The 18,458-nt window shown below is 47.0% G+C and overlaps 1 protein-coding gene and 1 long non-coding RNA gene across 4 annotated transcripts in view; one reads left to right on the forward strand and one right to left on the reverse strand.

The window, feature by feature from the left end:
- Positions 1-3,136, reverse strand: part of CACNG2 (calcium voltage-gated channel auxiliary subunit gamma 2) — a 141,312-nt gene extending 138,176 nt beyond the window's left edge. Inside the window, exons 1-2 of one of the 3 annotated variants that reach the window (XM_063623795.1) lie at positions 2,108-3,136; positions 1,670-1,815 (exon numbers count right to left, since the gene is read on the reverse strand). In XM_063623795.1, the coding sequence (XP_063479865.1) occupies positions 1,670-1,811 (142 nt within the window). In that variant the 5' untranslated portion in view covers positions 1,812-1,815; positions 2,108-3,136. Of the gene's footprint in view, positions 1-1,669 lie in introns of all 3 variants that reach the window. The other 2 variants (XM_063623796.1, XM_055253418.2) reach the window with 2 other exon arrangements.
- The window catches only part of LOC129468212 (uncharacterized), a 234,011-nt gene that overhangs the window by 168,001 nt on the left and 47,552 nt on the right, over positions 1-18,458 (forward strand). The window lies entirely within an intron of this gene.

Raw genomic sequence — 18,458 nt, forward strand, 5'->3', positions numbered from 1 at the left:
GGGGTGTGTGTGTGCGTGTGTTTAAAACAGTCCCTATTAATTTCTTGATATTGATTCTCTGGCTGGGGAAGAGCATATAATATTCAGCATAGAGCTCCTCTGCAGAATATGTTAAAGACAGCGGTTTGGATTGAGAAAGGGCACCAAATGCAGTATGCGTCAAATAGACCATCGCTCAATGAAGTCACTTAGCTATTCAAAACATGTTCAGCCATCACTCAACCGTTTGCACCAAGAATGTTGGGAGGGGGCATGGGATTTGTGCTCTTTCCCAGATGTAATCACTTCCAAAAGTGTGGCTTTTGCTCAGTTTGGGTTAGACCCTGGGGCCACATCAGTTTCTCTCTCACCCATCCATTTCCCTCTCTTCTCCCCCATCTCCTGGTCTCAACTCCCTGCATCACCATCCCATGTTGAGCTTAACAAACAATCCTGCAGTCCTTGCTTCCCGACGCTGCCTCAAACGGCCTCCAGTATTGGTTCATATCAGAAGCAAAACACTTAAGCCTTTTTTTTCCCCCACATGGAAGCATACGTATCTCTCTGTGCACGTCCATCTATGGGTGGCTGTAGCTTGCACACACAGACATATATAGCCATTCAAATGCAGTCCCTCATATTAAAGTCTGTTGCCAAATGCAGGCTGGATGACCCACAGGAGTTTTTTTCTGTACTTATTAATGTGTCCCAGAAGTACATGCCTTCATCCATAGCCTGATCCCCCAGCCTTTACACTGTGGCGGCCCCTGTGCCCACAGCACAGACACACATGCCTCAACACTCCGCAAGATCAAGGCAAACAGCTGACACCCCCACTCCCCCCTCAACCTCCCCATGCCCTCGCCTCCCTCCCTCCCTGCCTGCCTGCACAATGTCTGATTCTCAAGCCGGCTGCAATGCTGACTCTACTAGCTTCTGGCTAACAGACATGTCACTCTGTGGAAGCCTAACCCGCAAGTGAATTGCTGTTTATTAGAACTTAGGCTTATTTCCTGTGAGAGACATATGTATTTTTAGACTTTGTAAACGTTAAAATGCACAAATACACACACGCAGCCAGCCACCTCGAATGATATGTGTGGCTCATAGACATTACGAAATGCTCTTGAACTCAGCCTGAGATCCTGGAATAATTAGGATTTACCAAATAAGGATTCTTAGAAACAACATATTCTTTTTTAAATAAGGAGATTTGCAGATGGTGATGCGTCTAGGACTTTTGGAGAGTAAGGAGAAGAGGAGGGAAAAGGGAAGAGCATTTTTGAATTCTTCATTGCGAAAAGAGAAACAGCATACACAGAAGCAATTATTTTACCCTCTCATAGATGGCAATGCTAAATCGGATGGTAAATCCTAAAGACTCCAAAGCAGGCAGAACACCTTTGACTTTTAAAGACAATCTCTTGTCGTTTTCACCATGTCACAGATTATTCCAATGAGGATGTTTGAGGGGAAGAGGGGGTGGTGGAGGCGAGGGAGTAGAGTATGGGTTTTGCTTATTGATTTTCTTTCCTCTGAAACTAACCCAACCAACCTTGATTGGTGGTGGAAGGAGTGAACTAAGAAAATGGTGGAATGTAAAGGGGACTTATTTGGAGGAGGGTGGGGAGGGGGGAGTGAAATGGGAGGGGTGGGGTGGAGAGGGGGGAGGAGATGGGAAGTCAAATACCTTCTAGGCAGCAGGTTCTCCATAATCCGGAATGGGTCATAACTTCCTCGTTCTTTTTGCTGGTTTCATTCTCACTGACACTTTTGGTCTTGCAAACCCCTCTGGAGTAGAGCCAATAGTCGGTTCCCACAGCTATGGTCATCAGGCTGAAGGCAGCGAAAGCACCAACGGTGGTTAAAAGCATTTGAACACCTCGATCAAACAGCCCCATAATTCTTCATTATATAAACACCCAACCGACTTCTGGTTCTCGGGAGAGTGTGTGTGAGGGTGCAAGTACTAAAGCCAAAAAAAAATAAATAAAAATAAAAATTATTCCACTACTAATATAATGGATATATGTATGAATAGAGAATATGGAGAGTTATAAAAAAAGGGAGGTAAGAAAGCTCACGGAAAAGAGTGTAAATTATAAAGATCACACGGGAAGAGGCTTGCCTTTTGAGATCAGAAACTGTTCCAGTTGCAGTGTTTTTTTTTTTTTTTAAAAAAGGAAAAAAAATAAAAAGACACCCCCCACCCCCCCAAGTGAGATGCCTTAATCTCTTTTTCTAAAATTCTGGTCTCCAGTTTCCATATGTGATAGTTAATTTGGAGATGGCTTCCACAGTGAACCAGGGAACAGCCGAATTCTCAACACCATTTCTCATGGTCGGGACCTAGACAGTTAGAGATTGTAAGAGCCGAGATGCAACCTTCGGTCTTCGTTCTCGGCTCTGCGGCCTGCGCCATGAAAATCCTTTGCTTCGCCAGTTCTCTTCCTTGGGGAGTCTCGGCGCTTTCGTTTCAGACCAGACTTCTCAGTATTCTGTAAGCCCTTGAGCTCAGCTGCACAGGTGCGGGGGTCTCGCTTGCCATGGTTTTGCCTGGGCAGCGGCGGCGGCGGCGGCGGCGGCAGGGCGGGCAGGCGCGGCGGCGGCGGCGGCAGCAGGACGAGCAGCGGCGGCGGTTATTGTTGTTGGTGGCGGGGGTAGTGTTGGCGAAGTGGGGGAGAGAGGGGGTTTCTCCCGGAGAATCGAGGCGGGTTTCCCTCCCCCTATCTGCAAAGCTCCTTGAAACGAGGGAGCCGGCGTCTTGCTGCAGGGTGGGCCGCGCGCCTGCCCCCCACTCGCTGCCGGCTGGGCCCCCGCGGAGGCGCTCCCACCTACTGCATTACGGGTGGTGCTGAACCGGACAGCTCCCTGCGCCGCCCGCTCCGCGCGCTCCCCGGCTCCCAGGGCCGCCCGCCAGGAGGGGGGCGCCGGCCAGAGTCCTCCCTCCCCGGGGCAGCAAGGCCAGCGCAGAGCGGGGGCCGCCTTTCCTCTTTTTACCCCTCTCCCAAATCCTAAAATGAGCGCTCTCCTGGGCTCCCGGAGCTTAGAAGAAGGCGTAGCTAGAGATAGCTCGCTCCCTCTCCCTCTCCCTCTCTCTCTCTCTCTCTCTCTCTCACTCTCTTTCTCTCTCTCTCTCTCTCTCCCTCTCCCCCCCTTCCCTCCCCCGTTGGTGTTTCTTCCAGCTCAGCCTCCTTCTCATTCCATCTCTACGTGCCCAGAGCTTCAAATACAACCCTCCCATCACAGTCAGACGGGCACAAAACTTCAACCAGCCGTTTCTCTGCCTGGAAGCAGCGAACATGTAACCTGGACGGGTAATTACAAACACGTCTTTATGTGTTTTTTAAATCATTGTTTTCACTTTGCTTTGCTGGGGATTTGTTTTATTTTGTTGGTCCGTTAGATGTATCTTCTTTCGGTTTTCCTCTCTCCTCTCTTTGTCTCTCTCTGGCTTACCAGGGGGTGTGCATTGCTCTATCTGTGTCTCTCTGTAGTTTTCCGTGAAATTCCAAATATTGCTTCTACAAGCAGACATTTTGGAAAGATTATTCTTGGAAAAGGGTGCAAAAGGGCGACTCGTAGCTGGGGCTTGGGCACTGATTTTCATTTCAAGGATAAACATGTTCTCAGGGGAAGTAGGTGAAATGTGAATCCTTCTAAGTATCCTATGTCATTCATAAACTGGTTCAGAAGAGATAAAAAATCTTCCTTCTATGAACACTGGAACACCGAAACCCTCCCCTCTTCCTCAGAAGAATCATTGTTTGTGGGTTAATTACAGTGTCCCCTCTCATTTCTCTTATGTGCAACTTTTCCTTAATGTGACCTCTGGTAGAAAGAAGCACATTAATTCCTGCTGCTATGGATTACATTTTTTTCTCTGATCACTTTTATAGTTAAGTGAGTAAGAGCACATGAGGCATGAGATGGGTTCATGTTTTTGATATTTTGTGTGTGTGTGTGTTGGGGGGGGACCCTGAAGAGGATGTGAGTATGATGAGTCAATTGAGGCAGGGGGAGTTGAGATGTTTCAATCCCATAGCTCAATTATTCAATACTTTCTTCTCTCTCCCTCTACTTTTTTTCTTGAGATTATTTGTTTGAAAATTTCTCAGTGATCTGGTGATTATCAGAGGTATATAAAAGATGAGTGAATTAAAAACAGTCTTTCTTTGGTGTAAAGTCCATTGCCTAACTTCCTTCGCTCAGCTCAGAGTTGGTCTGCAGGTACGACCAGTGTATTCTTTTTGACATAGAAAAACTACCTGTTTCTTCGCCCAGCACAAAACTTCCTTTCTCTCACTCTGTTCTTTTCTCAGAAGGGAAAGGCTCCTATGAGGGGCAGTTGCTGTGCTTCTGGTATCTGGGAGAAGGTCCTGGTGTCTGGAGAACAGAACCAAGGTTTCTTCAACCTCTGCTAAGGTACCTTTGGGGTACAGCAAGAGCTATATTTGCAGGCTGAAGACTTCTCCACTTTGGTTTCTTGTCCTGTGAAGATAGGGATGGGTACTGGAATGGGGAGGGCTAATCTGCTGATCCCATACAGCAGGGAACCTAGCAAGTTCAGCCAGTGGCTCAGGTGGCTGATTTTCATGGCTTCTGTCCTTGAAGCAAAGGTGAGGGGCAGGCACCAAGTCCTCCTCTTAGATAGGCTAAGCCTTTTGGGGGGAGTGGAGAGCAGGTTGGGGGTAGTCACATGAGCCAAAGAGGCTTGCCCTCACTTATTGCTGTCATCTTGGTTGTCTTTGACCTGTCCAAAAATCCCTTTAGACTGCAGATAGAGCCCTTCTTCTCATCTCCCTACCCCTTTCAGACCAACCCCTGAAAGTTCTGCTCAAAAGAAATCAGTAACAGAGGCTCAGAAGCTTCTGTTTGTCCACAGAATCTGCTAACATCTTAGCCACTGACAGCGGCTGCAGCTTTAGCAGCATTTGATTAATCTTCTGGCCAGATGATCATTGAGAAAAGGGAAAGGGGCGGGGGAGGAAAGCAACAGCTTTTAGGCTGCCAGCATGGACAGTGCAGAGACTACCGGAGACAGAATGGGCCTGGGGCACAGCTTGACTCTGCTACTCAGTAATGGCATAGCTCCAAACAAGTTAAGTTCCTAGAGCCTCAGTCTTACTGTATGTTAAATGGGCACTTTAGCACCTACCTGTTCCTTTCTGAAGTTCCTCCCAGCTACTGCCAAGCCACCCATCCTATTCAGACCTCCACCATCGTACGTATAGCACATAGTTGTATATGTGTTGTCTCTTTCACTTATTTGAAAGCTCTTTGAGGTCAACAGCTGTGTCTTTTTCACTGTTATATCTTTGGGACCTGGAGTATAGCTTTATATATAGTAGATACTTGATGAACAATGGCTGGAGTGATCACAGTAAGGATTAAATTGTAGACGTGAAGTGCCTGACACATAGTATGCACTCAATAAGTGTGGGTTTTCTCTCATTTCTCCTCCCCTCTTTTACATCCAAATTGGCCTCCTCTTCCTCCTCCTCCTCCTCCTTCTCCTCCTCCTCTTCCCCTCCTCCTTCTCCCCCTCCTCTTCCTCCTCCCCCTCCCCCTCCCCCTCCCCCCCTCTTCCTCCTCCCCCTCCCCCTCCTCTTCCTCCTCCCCCTCCCCTTCCTCCTCCCCCTCCTCCTCCTTCTTCTTCTTCTTCTTCCTCTTCCTCTTCTTCCTCTTCCTCTTCTTCCTCTTCCTCTTCTTCCTCATGGGGTCTCCCTGTATCACCCAGGCTGGAGTGCAGTGGCATGATCTTGGCTCACCCACAACCTCCGCCTCCTGGGTTCAAGCAATTCTCCTGTCTCAGCCTCCCGAGTAACTGGGATTACAGGTGCCTGCCACATTGCCCAGCTAACTTTTTGTATTTTTAGTAGAGCCAGGATTTCACCATGTTGGCTAGGCTGGTCTTGAAGTCCTGACCTCAGGTGCGAAGTCCTGACCTCAGTCCTGACCTCAGTCAGCCCTCCTTGGACTCCCAAAATAGGCTGGGATTATAGGCATGAGCCACTGTGCCTGGCCTCCAGCCTCTTTTTCTATATGGTTCCTGTACCACACCCCTCCCCTTCCCTACCTAGTTCTTCTCCTTAGGTCCCTTCTGCTCACCAGGCAAGGCTACCTGGGAAGAGCTGGCTTGGTACAAGCCCCGTTGGATGGTTGGGACACACCAGGGATACTTAGTACTTAGTAGCTGCTAAATGGATGCTCTTAGGGGAGCAGCTTTGTATGCCTGCATTTGGTTACTTGGGAAGGGCTTAGAGGAAATTAGCTGAAATGCCACAGGCCTATTTTGAGTTGCTTCTTTGATGTAGTGAAAATAACATGGGATTTCAGCACAGCAATCCTGGCCTTGAAGCACAAGGCTGCCATTTCCTCACATGTGACCTTGGACAGTCATTTAACCTCTCTGGAAATTTGTCTCTTCATCTGTCTAGGAGGACCACAGATATGAGCATTATGGTGTGATTGTCAGTGTTACATGTTAATAGCATGTGAAAAGCTAACATTTGTTGGGCATTTGCTATGTGCCAGGCACTGACCTAGGCTGAATCCTACAATGATCCTATGAGGTAAATGCCGTCATTATTCCCATTTTACAGATGAGGAAAACTGAGTCACATAATGGTTTAAGTATTTGGCATACGGTTCCCCAGACAGTAAGTGGCAGAGCTGGGAGTCTAGTCCAGTAGCTTGGCTTGAGAGCCTCTTCCTTAAAGAGGAAGAGGAAGAGGAAGAAGAAGAAGAAGAAGGAGGAGGAGGAGGAGGAGGAGGAGGAAGAGGAGGGGGAGAAGGAGGAGGGGAAGAGGAGGAGGAGAAGGAGGAGGAGGAGGAAGAGGAGGCCAATTTGGATGTAAAAGAGGGGAGGAGAAATGATAGAAAACCCACACTTATTGAGTGCATACTATGTGTCAGGCACTTCATGTCTATCTGTATCTTCACCCAAGATATGAGCTTTCTGAGTAACGGTATTGCATGAGGCTATTTACTCCTCATCCACAGATTTGCCAGGCATTTGTGGAGTAACTCCTAGGAGCCAGGCATTTTCACACAGATTCTCACACATAACTCCCCAACAATCCTGCAAATGCATATTAATAACTTTTCCTACAGGGAGAGTAAACAGAGGCTCAGAGAGGTCATCTATCAAGTTGCAAGGTCATATTTCAAGTAAATGTAACAGCAGATATTTGAACACTTTGCACTGCTTCAAGTTCTACTTCCTATAAGTCCAGAGTTTATTCATTCAAAGAATTGAGCACCCACTGTGTGTGACATACCATGCTAATTCCTAGTGATGGTGAGCAGGACAAACATAGTCCCTGCCTCCAAGAACCTACAGACAAGGAGGAGGAGTATGCAGATGAAGAATGACCACATCGAAGTAAAGAAAATAATACAAAGGATATTGTGAGGCCATGGGGCAGGGAGAACAAACTTAACCTTAGGGGCTGAAGGACATCTTCCCTGAGGACAGGATATTTAAACTGATGTGTAGGAATGAGAAAGAGGTACCTAGGCCAAGCTAGGGGTGGTTAGAGGGTGCAAGGGAAGCTGAGAAGAGGAATATTTCAGGCTGGGAGAGTAGTTTGTGCAAAGGTTCAGAAGTGTGAGTAAGATGATTGGCCAGTTTTGAGGGAAAAATACTAGGCATGGCCGATCCTAAGACAATGATAGGAAATGTGTTAGGCCAAGCACCTGGAGACCATGGAGGGGAGGTTGGAGGATGAGCAACAACCTGGAAGAAGCTGGTGGGATATGGAAGGAGGGAACCAACCCTGGAGGCAGGAAGACAGTGGGAGACAGGAAGGCAATTGCTGCTGAGCTCTAAGCAAGAAGTGATGGTGGCTTGGACCAGCACAATGGCAATGGGATGGGGAAAAGTGAAGGTAATCAGGGTATTTCGGAAGAAGTGGATGACTATTGGTGTCCATTACTGAGATGGGCAACTGTGAGGCAGGAGCAGGTTGGGGTTTGTGTGTGGGGTGGGGGATGATGCAGGAAGGTGGGGAAAGCCAAGAATTCTGCTTTGGCCATGTATCTAGTTTTGCTACATTCTATTACCTCTTCACTCCCTTCTCCCAGCCTATATTTTCTTGGCATGTGAATTAATTAATTAGCAATGTAAAGAAGTCATGAAAGAAGAGATTTCGGCTGTTCACACTGTATTTCCAACACTTGGAACAGAGCCTAGCACACAGTAGGTGTTCAGTCAAAATGAATATCTTTCTTGCTATAAAATTTCAAATGCATGTCTTCTCTGTGTTAGGCCCTGCGCTGAGGTACAAGGGATGAAGATAGGATTAAACTATCATAATCAGGGAGGATTGGAAAGTACATAGCTGACCCAGGGCATGCCAACCAGCCTGGGAGAGGGGTGGGTGTCTGGCATTCCCCACTGCATGTGCCCACAGTCCCTGTGTTCATCCTCTTGTGGCACTTCCATGTTCTGAGTTGCTGTTTCGTGTCTGAACTTGTCTGGCGCATCAGTTCTCACAACTGTCGGTTCCCACAGCTAAGCAAGCCTGCTCTGCTCTCTAGGGCTACAGAGCTAGTACGTAGTAGGTCTGCAATGCTTATTTGATGAATAAATGAACATAATGAAGGCATGGGCTGTGGAAGTCCATGGCAGGAAGCATTCATTTCTGTCTTGCAGTGTCTCAGAAGGCTTTGGGGATAAGCTGACCCTCAAAGACCAGGAGAAAAGATCACAACTGGTGAAGGAACAGAGGAGGGCATTCCAAGCATGGCAATCACACATGCAAGTGCAAAGAGGCATGAAGCTGCACGAGGGACCTCAAGGAGGTTGGTGTGACTGATGGGGGTGGACAGGAAGGCTGGGGCTCAATCCAGAGAGACTGCTGTGCCTGGGGTTAGGGACCATCCATCGGCGTTGATTTCCTGGGGGGCCCTCGTCCTGCCAGAAGCAAAGTGGGAAGAGAACAGGCTGTGCCATCAGAAGGCCCTCGGTTTGAATCTCAGCTCTCTGCTGCTTATGCTTCCTGACCTCAGGCAGCGATTTAACCCCTCTGAGCCCCAGCTCTTCCTCACTTGTAAATAGGGACCTAGTTTGTTCTTCTTGAAGGCCCTTTGCACTTGCTGCCTCCCCTGCAGGAATGCTTGTTCAGGTCTTAGCTTCCATATCACCTCCAGGGCAGCAGTGCTGGTCACTCTGGGTGACACTGACCTGCTTTGTTTTCATGATCACAGCCTCGCATTCTCTTGTTTATCATCTGAAATCTCTTCCTGCCCACCCACCTCCTCCAGGACATCAGACGATATCTATCTTGTTCATTGCAGTATCCCCAGTGCCTAGAAAGTGCCTGGAACAGCATAAATGCTGAGGGAATATTTTTTGAATGTATGAATAAGGTTATGGTTGTTGGGATTAAGCAAGGGAAACCCTATTTATGTATTTGGAAGATAGGAGGAGCAGGTCTCTAGAAGCCCCTGAACGTTGGTGGGTGAGTGGAACTTGGGGAAATGAGGGTGCCCTGAGTTGATGATGGGGTGTGTGCAGGAGTGAGGCAGAGTGAGGGTCAGACTTGGGGAGGTGGCACTGGCCTGGTGCCACCCTCGCTGCTCCCCCAGGGCCTGCTCTTCTCTCTGGGGCCACAGAGTTTCTCAGCCTCATGCTGGAGCACCCACTGCAGAAAGGTCTAGATGGGGCTGTTGGCCCCCAGGCTGGTAGGGAAGGAGACATAATGAGATGGCAGGTTTTACTCCTTACATCTGGGAACTGCCCAGAAAACCTCAGGGAGCCCCAGGGTCGGATGCCAAAGGAGGCTGGGGTGGTGGGCAGAGCAGGGCTGACCAAGCTTGGAAAGTGGGATGTGTTGAAGGGGAGTGGTTAGCTCTGAGTCTGGTAAGAACAGAAAGCAGAAACCCTGGGTATAGCCATGTCCAGAACAAGAATCCCCACAGAGAAGTCACCTTCCCACCCAGCACAGGACTGTCACCCCCAAGAGAGTCCTGAGCCACCAAGCACGCTAGCCTTTCACCCTACCATCCCCGGGCTGGTATGGGATTTCCCCCGAAACTAAACTACAGCAAAGAAAATTCCGATAGCAAATTAATCACAAAGTTACAGATTAGAAAAAATGAAATAAAAAATGTGCACATAGAGATGCAAGGGAATAGCAAGAAGAATATGAGCCGGCCAGGTGTGGTGGCTCACGCCTGTAATCCCAGCACTTTGGGAGGCTGAGGCCAGCAGACCACTTGAGGTCAGGAGTTTGAGACCAACCTGACCAACATGGTGAAACACGATCTCTACTAAAAATACAAAAATTAGCCCAGCATGGTGGTGCATGCCTGTAATCGCAGCTACTTGGGAGGCTGAGGCAGGGGAATCACTTGAATCTGGGTGGTGGAGGTCGCAGTGAGCCAAGATTGTGTCACTGCACTCCAGCCTGGGTGACAGAGTGAGGCTCTGTCTCAAAAACAAAAAACAGAAAGGATTGTGAGAGAGGCCAGGGCAGGAAGCAGGGCCATTTCCAGTGACTTTTAAAGGAGTGGCCATCCAATGGCGGATGGAGACAGTGAGATGCACGCAACCTACTTGGGCAAGCAAGATTGGGAGGGGACACAAAATGGTCCTGCATGGCCTGGTGACCAGGCTTAGCCCCCTCACAGCCCCACTTTCCTGCCTTCCTCCCTCCAGCCAAACCAGCCTCCCTCTGTCCCTGGATCCTGGTCCCTTGCCCACTCAGGGCCTTGACATCACCATTTCTCTGCCTGGGCCACGCATCTCTTGGCACTGGGCTCATGCCCTCTTTCCCACAGGTGTCTGTTCTGAGAGGCCCAACTGACCAGCCAATGAAGCCTGTCCCACTCCCCATCATTGCAAATTCTTTATCTGCTGAAGTTTTATCCTTAGCCCTTAGCAGCAGCCCTCACCTCCCATAGATTTTTATTTTCTTATTTATAGTGCAAGGATGGGGCCTGGCTATGTTACTGCTTCCCTGCCTTGCATATGGTATCTGGCACACAGTAAATATGTGTGGCCCGATGTGGCAACTACATATGGACCGAATGGGAAAACTGCTGGGTCAGCAGGGTGAGAAGTGGAATCAAAGCAGGAAGAGGAGGAAGGAAAGGGAATGGCCTGGTTGGAGTATCCCGGGAGGGCTGGCCTGGAACTCTGCACAGGGAGGACAATGGGGTCTTTAGGAGAAGGCAATGGGTGGCTTCAGAGGTCCCTGGGCAGAGTGGAACCTAGAGAGGTGACAAGGGAAGAAACGGAGGGGACTTCTTTCCATGTGAATTTCAGCAGATTAAGGAGGAGGTGTCCCCAGGATTGCTAGGGACAGGGCTGGGTGCCATGCAGGCTGGGGAGTGGATCCTGGGGGTCAGGGTCCAGTCTGATGCTGGCCAGCATTGTGGCCTCAAGTGACAACAGCCCGAGGTCTCATTGGCCCTGTCTGGAAAATGGGGGCAGCATCACCTGCCTTGAGGTGCTGTTCTGATAATTAAATAAACTAATGTAGAAAAAGTACTTCCCACGCCTACTCCATAGTAAGCCCTAAATAAATATTAGCTACATGTTGAGCTCCTACTGCGTGTTATGTGTTTTGAATAAAATACAAAAAGAAAGAAAGAAAGAAAGGAACAGACGTAGCCCTGCTCAGAAGCAGTCACTCTCAAGTGGAGAGAGACCTGCATGCAGAGCTCAATATAATGGCAACAGGATGGGGAGAGGGCAGAGGGAGGCATGCTGGGGAACACACCCTGTAGTGGACAGGGAACGCCACCTGGGTATTCAGGAAGGGCTTCCAGGAGCTGGGACAGTTGCTCTCGGTCTTGAAAGATAAATGGAAGACTCAGAGGCAGAGAAGGCCAGGGAAAGGTTTTCTAGGCAAAGGGAATAGTAGACCCAACCTATATGGGGCATGAAATAGTTATTCAACAAAAGTTAGTGCCAAGTGCAGTGGCTCACATCTATAATCCCAGAGCTTTGGGAAGCCGAGGCAGGAGGATTGCTTGGGGCCAGAAATTGGATACTTGCCTGGAAAACAGTGAGACCCCATCTCTACAAAAAAAAAAAATTAAAAAATTAGCCAGATATGGCTCATGCCTGTAGTCCCAGCTACTGGGGAGGCTGAGGCAGAAGGATCACCTGAGCCCAGGAGTTTGAGGCTGCAGTGAAATATAAGCGTGCCACCGCACTTCAGCCTCGACCACAGAGCAAGACCTCATCTCTTAAAAAAACTTTTTTTTTTTAAATATTAAAAAGTCCCATAAGTTTGTTGAGCACCTAACATCAGTGAACAGGACTGGCGTACTCTCTGCCTCTAGGAACATTAAGAACATACATTCCCAGAAGGCAGCCACTATGTAATTGACTACACAATTGATTGATAGTTTAATTGTAATTGTGGTAAGTGCATGTTGCATTTGTGGGAGCTGCAGGTAATTCTGTTTCTCCAAAGTGCTAGGAGGGAACTGGCAGAGATCAGCTGGAAAGGGAGGCGGGGCCTGGTCAGGGAGTGCCTTCAATCCAACTTAGTGCCTACTATGTGCTAAGCTCTGTGCAGTGGATACAAAGATAAACAAAACTAAGTCAGTCACCGGCAGGAACCAATGACTGAATGCAGCGTGATCAAGGAGGTCCATGGGGTGGGTGACAGGGACATGGTAGGGAGGGCTTCATAGAGGAGGTGACCTTTCCCCTTCCCCCAGTTGAATAGCAGTCCAACAGCCTGCTGTCCTTCCTTGCAGGCTCAAAGAATCGTTAGTCACATCCGAGGCTGGCTCAATAGCAAAGTGTTCTGAGCCTGGTGGAGTTTCTTTTTAGGCGTCTGGTGCAAGTGAAGGAGGTGTTGGTATCATATTGAGGTACAGACCCAAAGAGCAGTAGGTGAGAGGACTAACAGGCTGCTCCTGTGTCCAAAGGCTTTAGAAATGCTGGCTGTGCCCCATTATCCCAAGCTTGTACCTCTCTCTGACTGTTTGCTCATCTGTAGAATGGGTGTGATGGTGGAGTCATGGGGCTGCTTTTGTCATGGGGATTGAATGGGGTCTTCTCCTGCTAGGTTTTCATAATGAGTACTTTGTCTGTGCTGCCAAGTGCACCACCAATTCCATAAATGTGGTTGACCTGGCTCCTTACAGAGGAGGTCGAAATCACCAAGAGTTCTGAACATCTATAAGCTGTGGCCCAACCCCATATTCTGAAAACAGGTCTGATTAGGAACACACTGTAATGGGTAGACAAGGACCCCATCTCCTGGCCTCTGATGGGTTTTGCAGATTGTCAAGTTCCTCTTTTCCTAAAATAGCTTCCTCTTCAACAACCTGTGGGTGCCTGAGTCCCTCTGTTGGTATCAGTTGGGCTATCTGGTATGTTTATGGGTAGTCTTATCTGAGCCAAGTAACCTACTATGTGTTAACATGCCAACTCACTCCATTGGTCTGCTTGCAATTCAGAACCCACTGCCATGCAGAGGGACATCGGGGGGCCTCCTTGGCCCCCAGACTGGGCTAGGCTTGCTGTCCTAGCTAGGTTCCTGCACCCTCTTCCCTGGGTCCTCATCTCCTGTCCTGCAAATGCTGTTTCATCATCTTTCCTAAGAAGCCTCAAGTTCTGAACGATGGGGTCCTTGTCCTTTGTGGTTGTCATTGTGCCCTTTGTATCTTGCACATGGTTTGGCACAGAAAAGGGCCTGAATACACACAGGTTGTTGATAAATGTAGGGTAGGGGTAAGTTAGAGAGAAGAGGAGGAAATTGATAATAATAGCATATTCTGTCAATGGCAGGAGACCACGTTGACCTCCCGGTTTCCATGACACTTGGGGAGTATGGCTGTGTGCTTGGTATACGTCACGTCGTATGAACTCATTTAATCTTTATAGCAAGTCCTCAAGGGAAGTTCTGTGATGGCCCTCAAGAGGCACAGAGAGGGTAAGCAATTTGCCCAAGGTCACACAGCTAATATGTGATAGAGTCAAGATTTTAGGCCCTGAGGCTCTTGTACTATAGAGACTCCTACTAATAGATAACCTATTATGTGCTGGGCATTTTCTCCCTTAATGCTATAAAAATTTTGGGAAAGCTGAAGCTCAGGGGGCTGACCCTGCCAAGCCAAAAAGCCAGCAAATGGCAGAGCTGTAATTTGCACACAGCTCTGCCTGTTGGCAAAGTCCTGCCCAGTACACAATCAGGGCCCCAGAGTGGGGAGAGACTCTGCGGGTTAGGTGACTCCCCGACTTCCACTTACTCAGAGTGGCAAGCAGGTGTCTGCTGAGCCCTGGACCTCTTCCCAGCGCCTTGCTGAGCTTCAGGGCTTATGTCTAGGCCTGCTCTTGCTGCTAAGGGAACTATATTTACCTGTGGAGGCCAAACTGAGTGGGATAGTGGAAAGAACCTGGGGTCTAGAGCTACATGTTGAGCTCCTACTGCCTCCCCCTCATGAAGCCTCATTTCTTTGTTTGGAAAATAGGAAAAATAATAATGACTCCTCAGTATAGAATTCATGAATTTATATCAAGGACCTAGGACTCTGTGGTACACAGAGAATGCTCAAGAAAGGTGTGATATTGTAGCATTTCTCTGCTTAAAACCTTTGATGACGTCTACACACAGCTTATGAGATCTGACCTTCAATCTCATCCATTACCTTCCTCCTCTACTCCCACAGAGTTCCAGCTACACTCCTCTTGTTTCTCTGAACAAGCCAGGCCCTTTTGTGCTATGCATTCTCCCATGAAATCATTTTGTCTTTCAACAAATACGTAGATAATCTGCAGAAGGGCATAATCGAGGTGAAGTCATACCTGCTAGTCCCTTTTCAGCCTTGCTTTTTTTCTTTTGCTTGTCTCTTTCCTCTTTATGTATATATGCCTCTCCCATCTCTGTACCCATGTTACAACCGATGTATCTCTACGTATTCAAGCAATCATAAACAAAATAGACACGCAGATCATCTTCACACATAAACACACCTGCGCATATCCAGATGCACACTCACTTACAGAAAGCTGGGCCATTCTTTTACAGAATGGGATTATACGAGGCACCCTTTCTGCGTCTTGCTTTACTTATTCAAACACCACCGCCCATGGGAATCCCTCCAAGTCAGCCTCTGTAGCTCTAATTCATTCTTTTAATGGCAGCATCATTTTTCAAAGTGAGGAACTACTATAATTTCTTCATCCAGTCTTCTATTGACGGACGTTCACTTTATTTCCAATTTTTTTCCCCTCTGCTATAAGCAGTGCTGCAATAAACCTCCTTGTACATACATCCTTCTAACTGGAGATTTTATTTTGATGGAATAGATTCCCAGGAGGGGGATTGCTCAATTGAAGAGCCTGTGTATTTTTTATTTTAGTCAATGTTGCCAGATTGCTTTCCAAAAGTGCTGTAACACTTTGCGTTTTCTCCAACAATTCATGAGCGCTTTCCTACTGTTTCCCAGCATCCATTCCAGCAACAGGTGTTAGCATTATGTTTAATTTTTGCCTGTCTAATAGGGGCAAAGTGAAATCTCAGTTAATGTCCTATACAATAGTGAGTTTGTGCATATTGTTGTATGTTTGTTGGCCATTTAGATTTGTACTATGTCTTGCCTATTTTTATCCTTTGCCTAACTCCAGTTCTCCTTGTTCATTGCTTATCAGTTTGTAACAGCTCTTTGCATATATAGATATTAACATTTTGCTTGATATCTGTGTTGCAAGTAGTTTTATGCTTAAATCTTTTGTTTTATATCAATGTTGTGAATATCTGTTGCCACAAAAGTAATTTTTATGTAGTAAAATATGTCTTTCTTTAAAGATATGACTCTCTTGGTGTTTTTAAAAATGCTCTGAGATCACCCTTGTCATTTCCTACATTTTCTCCCAAGATATTTATTATTTTAACATTGGGGGCTGTTAACTCTTTAATCCATCTGGGGTTTATTTATGTGTGTGATTGTAAGAGGAGGTTTCAACTTTCTTACAAAAGCTAGCTGGTTGTGCTGGGATGATTAATAAAACAGTTGCTCCTTTTCCAGCATAATTGAAATACCATCTCTGCCACATATTAAATTCTCATGAATACTTTGATCTAGTTCTGAGCTGTCTGTTCTGTTCCACTGATCTATGTATCGCTTCCTCACCAGCACCATTCAGATTTGATTATAGGGGCCTTAATATGTTCTGATCTCTAATAAGCCACATTCTTCCCCCATATTATTCTCTTTCACAGGATCTGGTTGTTCCTGGCTCTGCATTCTTCTACATGAACTTTGAGCTGGTTTTATTCAATGGTGTCTTGTACCACCCCTGAATCCCAGGGCCTGAGATGGGGCCAGACATTCAGCAGGGGGGCAGGAGATGTTTGTTGAATATAGTTGATGCTCTCATACCTCCCCAGTGCCTCCTATCCCCCCACCCCCAGGACTATAGGATATTAAATAGTATTCAAACCAAAGTTAATATGAAAGCAGACAAATCTAACTGAATGGGGGAAGCTTCAGAGGCCTTTAAAGCAAAGAGAGAAGTCACTCCTGTATTCAACACCTGTTTATTGAGCACCTGCCATATGCTAGACCTTATTCTAGGGCCTGGGGATATAGCAGAGGCCAAGGGAGACAAAAGTTCAATTTCAAGGTGTGATAATGGTAATGTGTTAATTATTTTTTGGTGAGATAATGATATTGTTATTATGTTTAAAATAAAAAGCTCTCAGCCAAGTGTGGTGGCTCACGCCTATAATCTCAGCAGTTTGGGAGGCCAAAGCAGGAGGATTGCCTGAGCCCAGGAGTTTAAGACCAGCCTGGGCAATAGAGTGAGACCCCATCTCTACAAAAATTACAAAAAAAAAAAAAAAGATATTAGCTGGGCACGGTAGCATGTACCTCTAGTCCCCGCTACTTGGGAGGCTGAGGCAAAAGGATTTCTTGATCCCAGAAGTTTGAGGCTGCAGTGAGCTGTGATCATGCCACTGCACTCCAGCCTGGGCAATAGAGTGAGACTCTGTCTCTAAAGAATAAATAAAATAAAATAAAATAAAATAAAATACTCTTTACCTTTAGAGATACTTCCTGAAATATTTACTGGTAAAATTATGTGAAGTCTGTAATTTGTTTCTAAATAACCTAAAGTTGGGGGGAAATAGATGAAAATATAGATGAAACACAATTGACTTTAAATTGGCAATTATGGAAACTCAGCAATGGGCAAATAGGGATTTATTATACAGGCGAGTATCCCTTAAACAAAAAGTGCCTGGGACCAGAAGTGTTTCAAATTCAGAGTTTTCGGATTTTGGAATATTTGCATATCATAATGAGGTATCTTGGGGATGGGATCCAACTCAAAACATGAAATTCATTTATGTTTCATATATACCTTATAGACATAGCCCAAAGGTGATGTTATGTAATATTTTAAATAATTTTGTGCATGAAACAAAGTTCATGTATTATGAGGTCAGGTGTGGAATTTTCCACTTGTGGCATCCTGTTGGTGCTCAAAACATTTTGGATTTTGGAACATTTTGGATTTCAGATTTTCAGATCAAGAATGCTCCACATGTACTGTTTTCTCTACTTTTGTCTGTATTGGAAATATTCCATGATTAAAAAAAAAGTCTTAGAAATGCATGCAGAGCTTATTATGTTCCAGGCATTGTTCTAATTGCCTTACGTCCATTCATTCATCACATCTTCAAAACAGCCCTAGGAGGAGGGTATTATCATCCCAGTCTTACAGATGAGAAAAGCGAGGCCCCATGAGATCCAGTCACTTGCCCAGGGTTGGTCTCAGTGAGTGAGTGGCAGAGCTCCCTGGCCCCATGGCCTTCCTCTCAAACACCATGTCCTACCGTCTTTCCCATCTCCCACTTATTCTGGTGAGCCTGCAAATGGACAGCTAAATGAGATGGGATTCTTTTTTTTTTTTTTTTTTTTAGATGGAATCTCACTCTGTCGCCAAGGCTGGAGTGTAGTGGTGCCATCTTGGCTCACTGCAACCTCTGCCTCCCGGGTTCAAGTGATTCTCCTGCCTCAGCCTCCCCAATAGCTGGGACTACAGGCACATGCCACCATGCCTGGCTAATTTTTTGTATTTTAGTAGAGAAGGGGTTTCACCGTGCTAGCCAGGATGATCTCAATCTTCTGACCTTGTGATCTGCCCGCCTCGGCCTCCCAAAGTGCTGGGATTACAGGTGTGAGCCATCCTGCCCAGCCAAGATGGGATTCTTTCATAAAGTAGGAAGGGCTATGAAAGATACAAAAGATACAAAACAAGGTTACGGGAGAGAGAAAGCCTGGTAGTGGGAGAAGGTGAGACTGAGAGTGAAGAGGTGGTGTCTTCTTTTGGGTGAGGTAATCAGAGAAGGCCCCTCCAAGGAGCTGAGACCTGCACGGACATCTGAGAGAGATGTTCAGACAGAGAGGCTGGCCAGTGCTGTCTCTGAGCCAGAACCAGAAAGGATCACAATGGACAAGGATGAAACCTGTTTGGGCACAGTGGCAGGCCCCAGATC

The sequence above is a fragment of the Symphalangus syndactylus genome, chromosome 18 (assembly GCF_028878055.3).
Source record: "Symphalangus syndactylus isolate Jambi chromosome 18, NHGRI_mSymSyn1-v2.1_pri, whole genome shotgun sequence".
Taxonomy (NCBI): Eukaryota; Metazoa; Chordata; class Mammalia; order Primates; family Hylobatidae; genus Symphalangus; species Symphalangus syndactylus.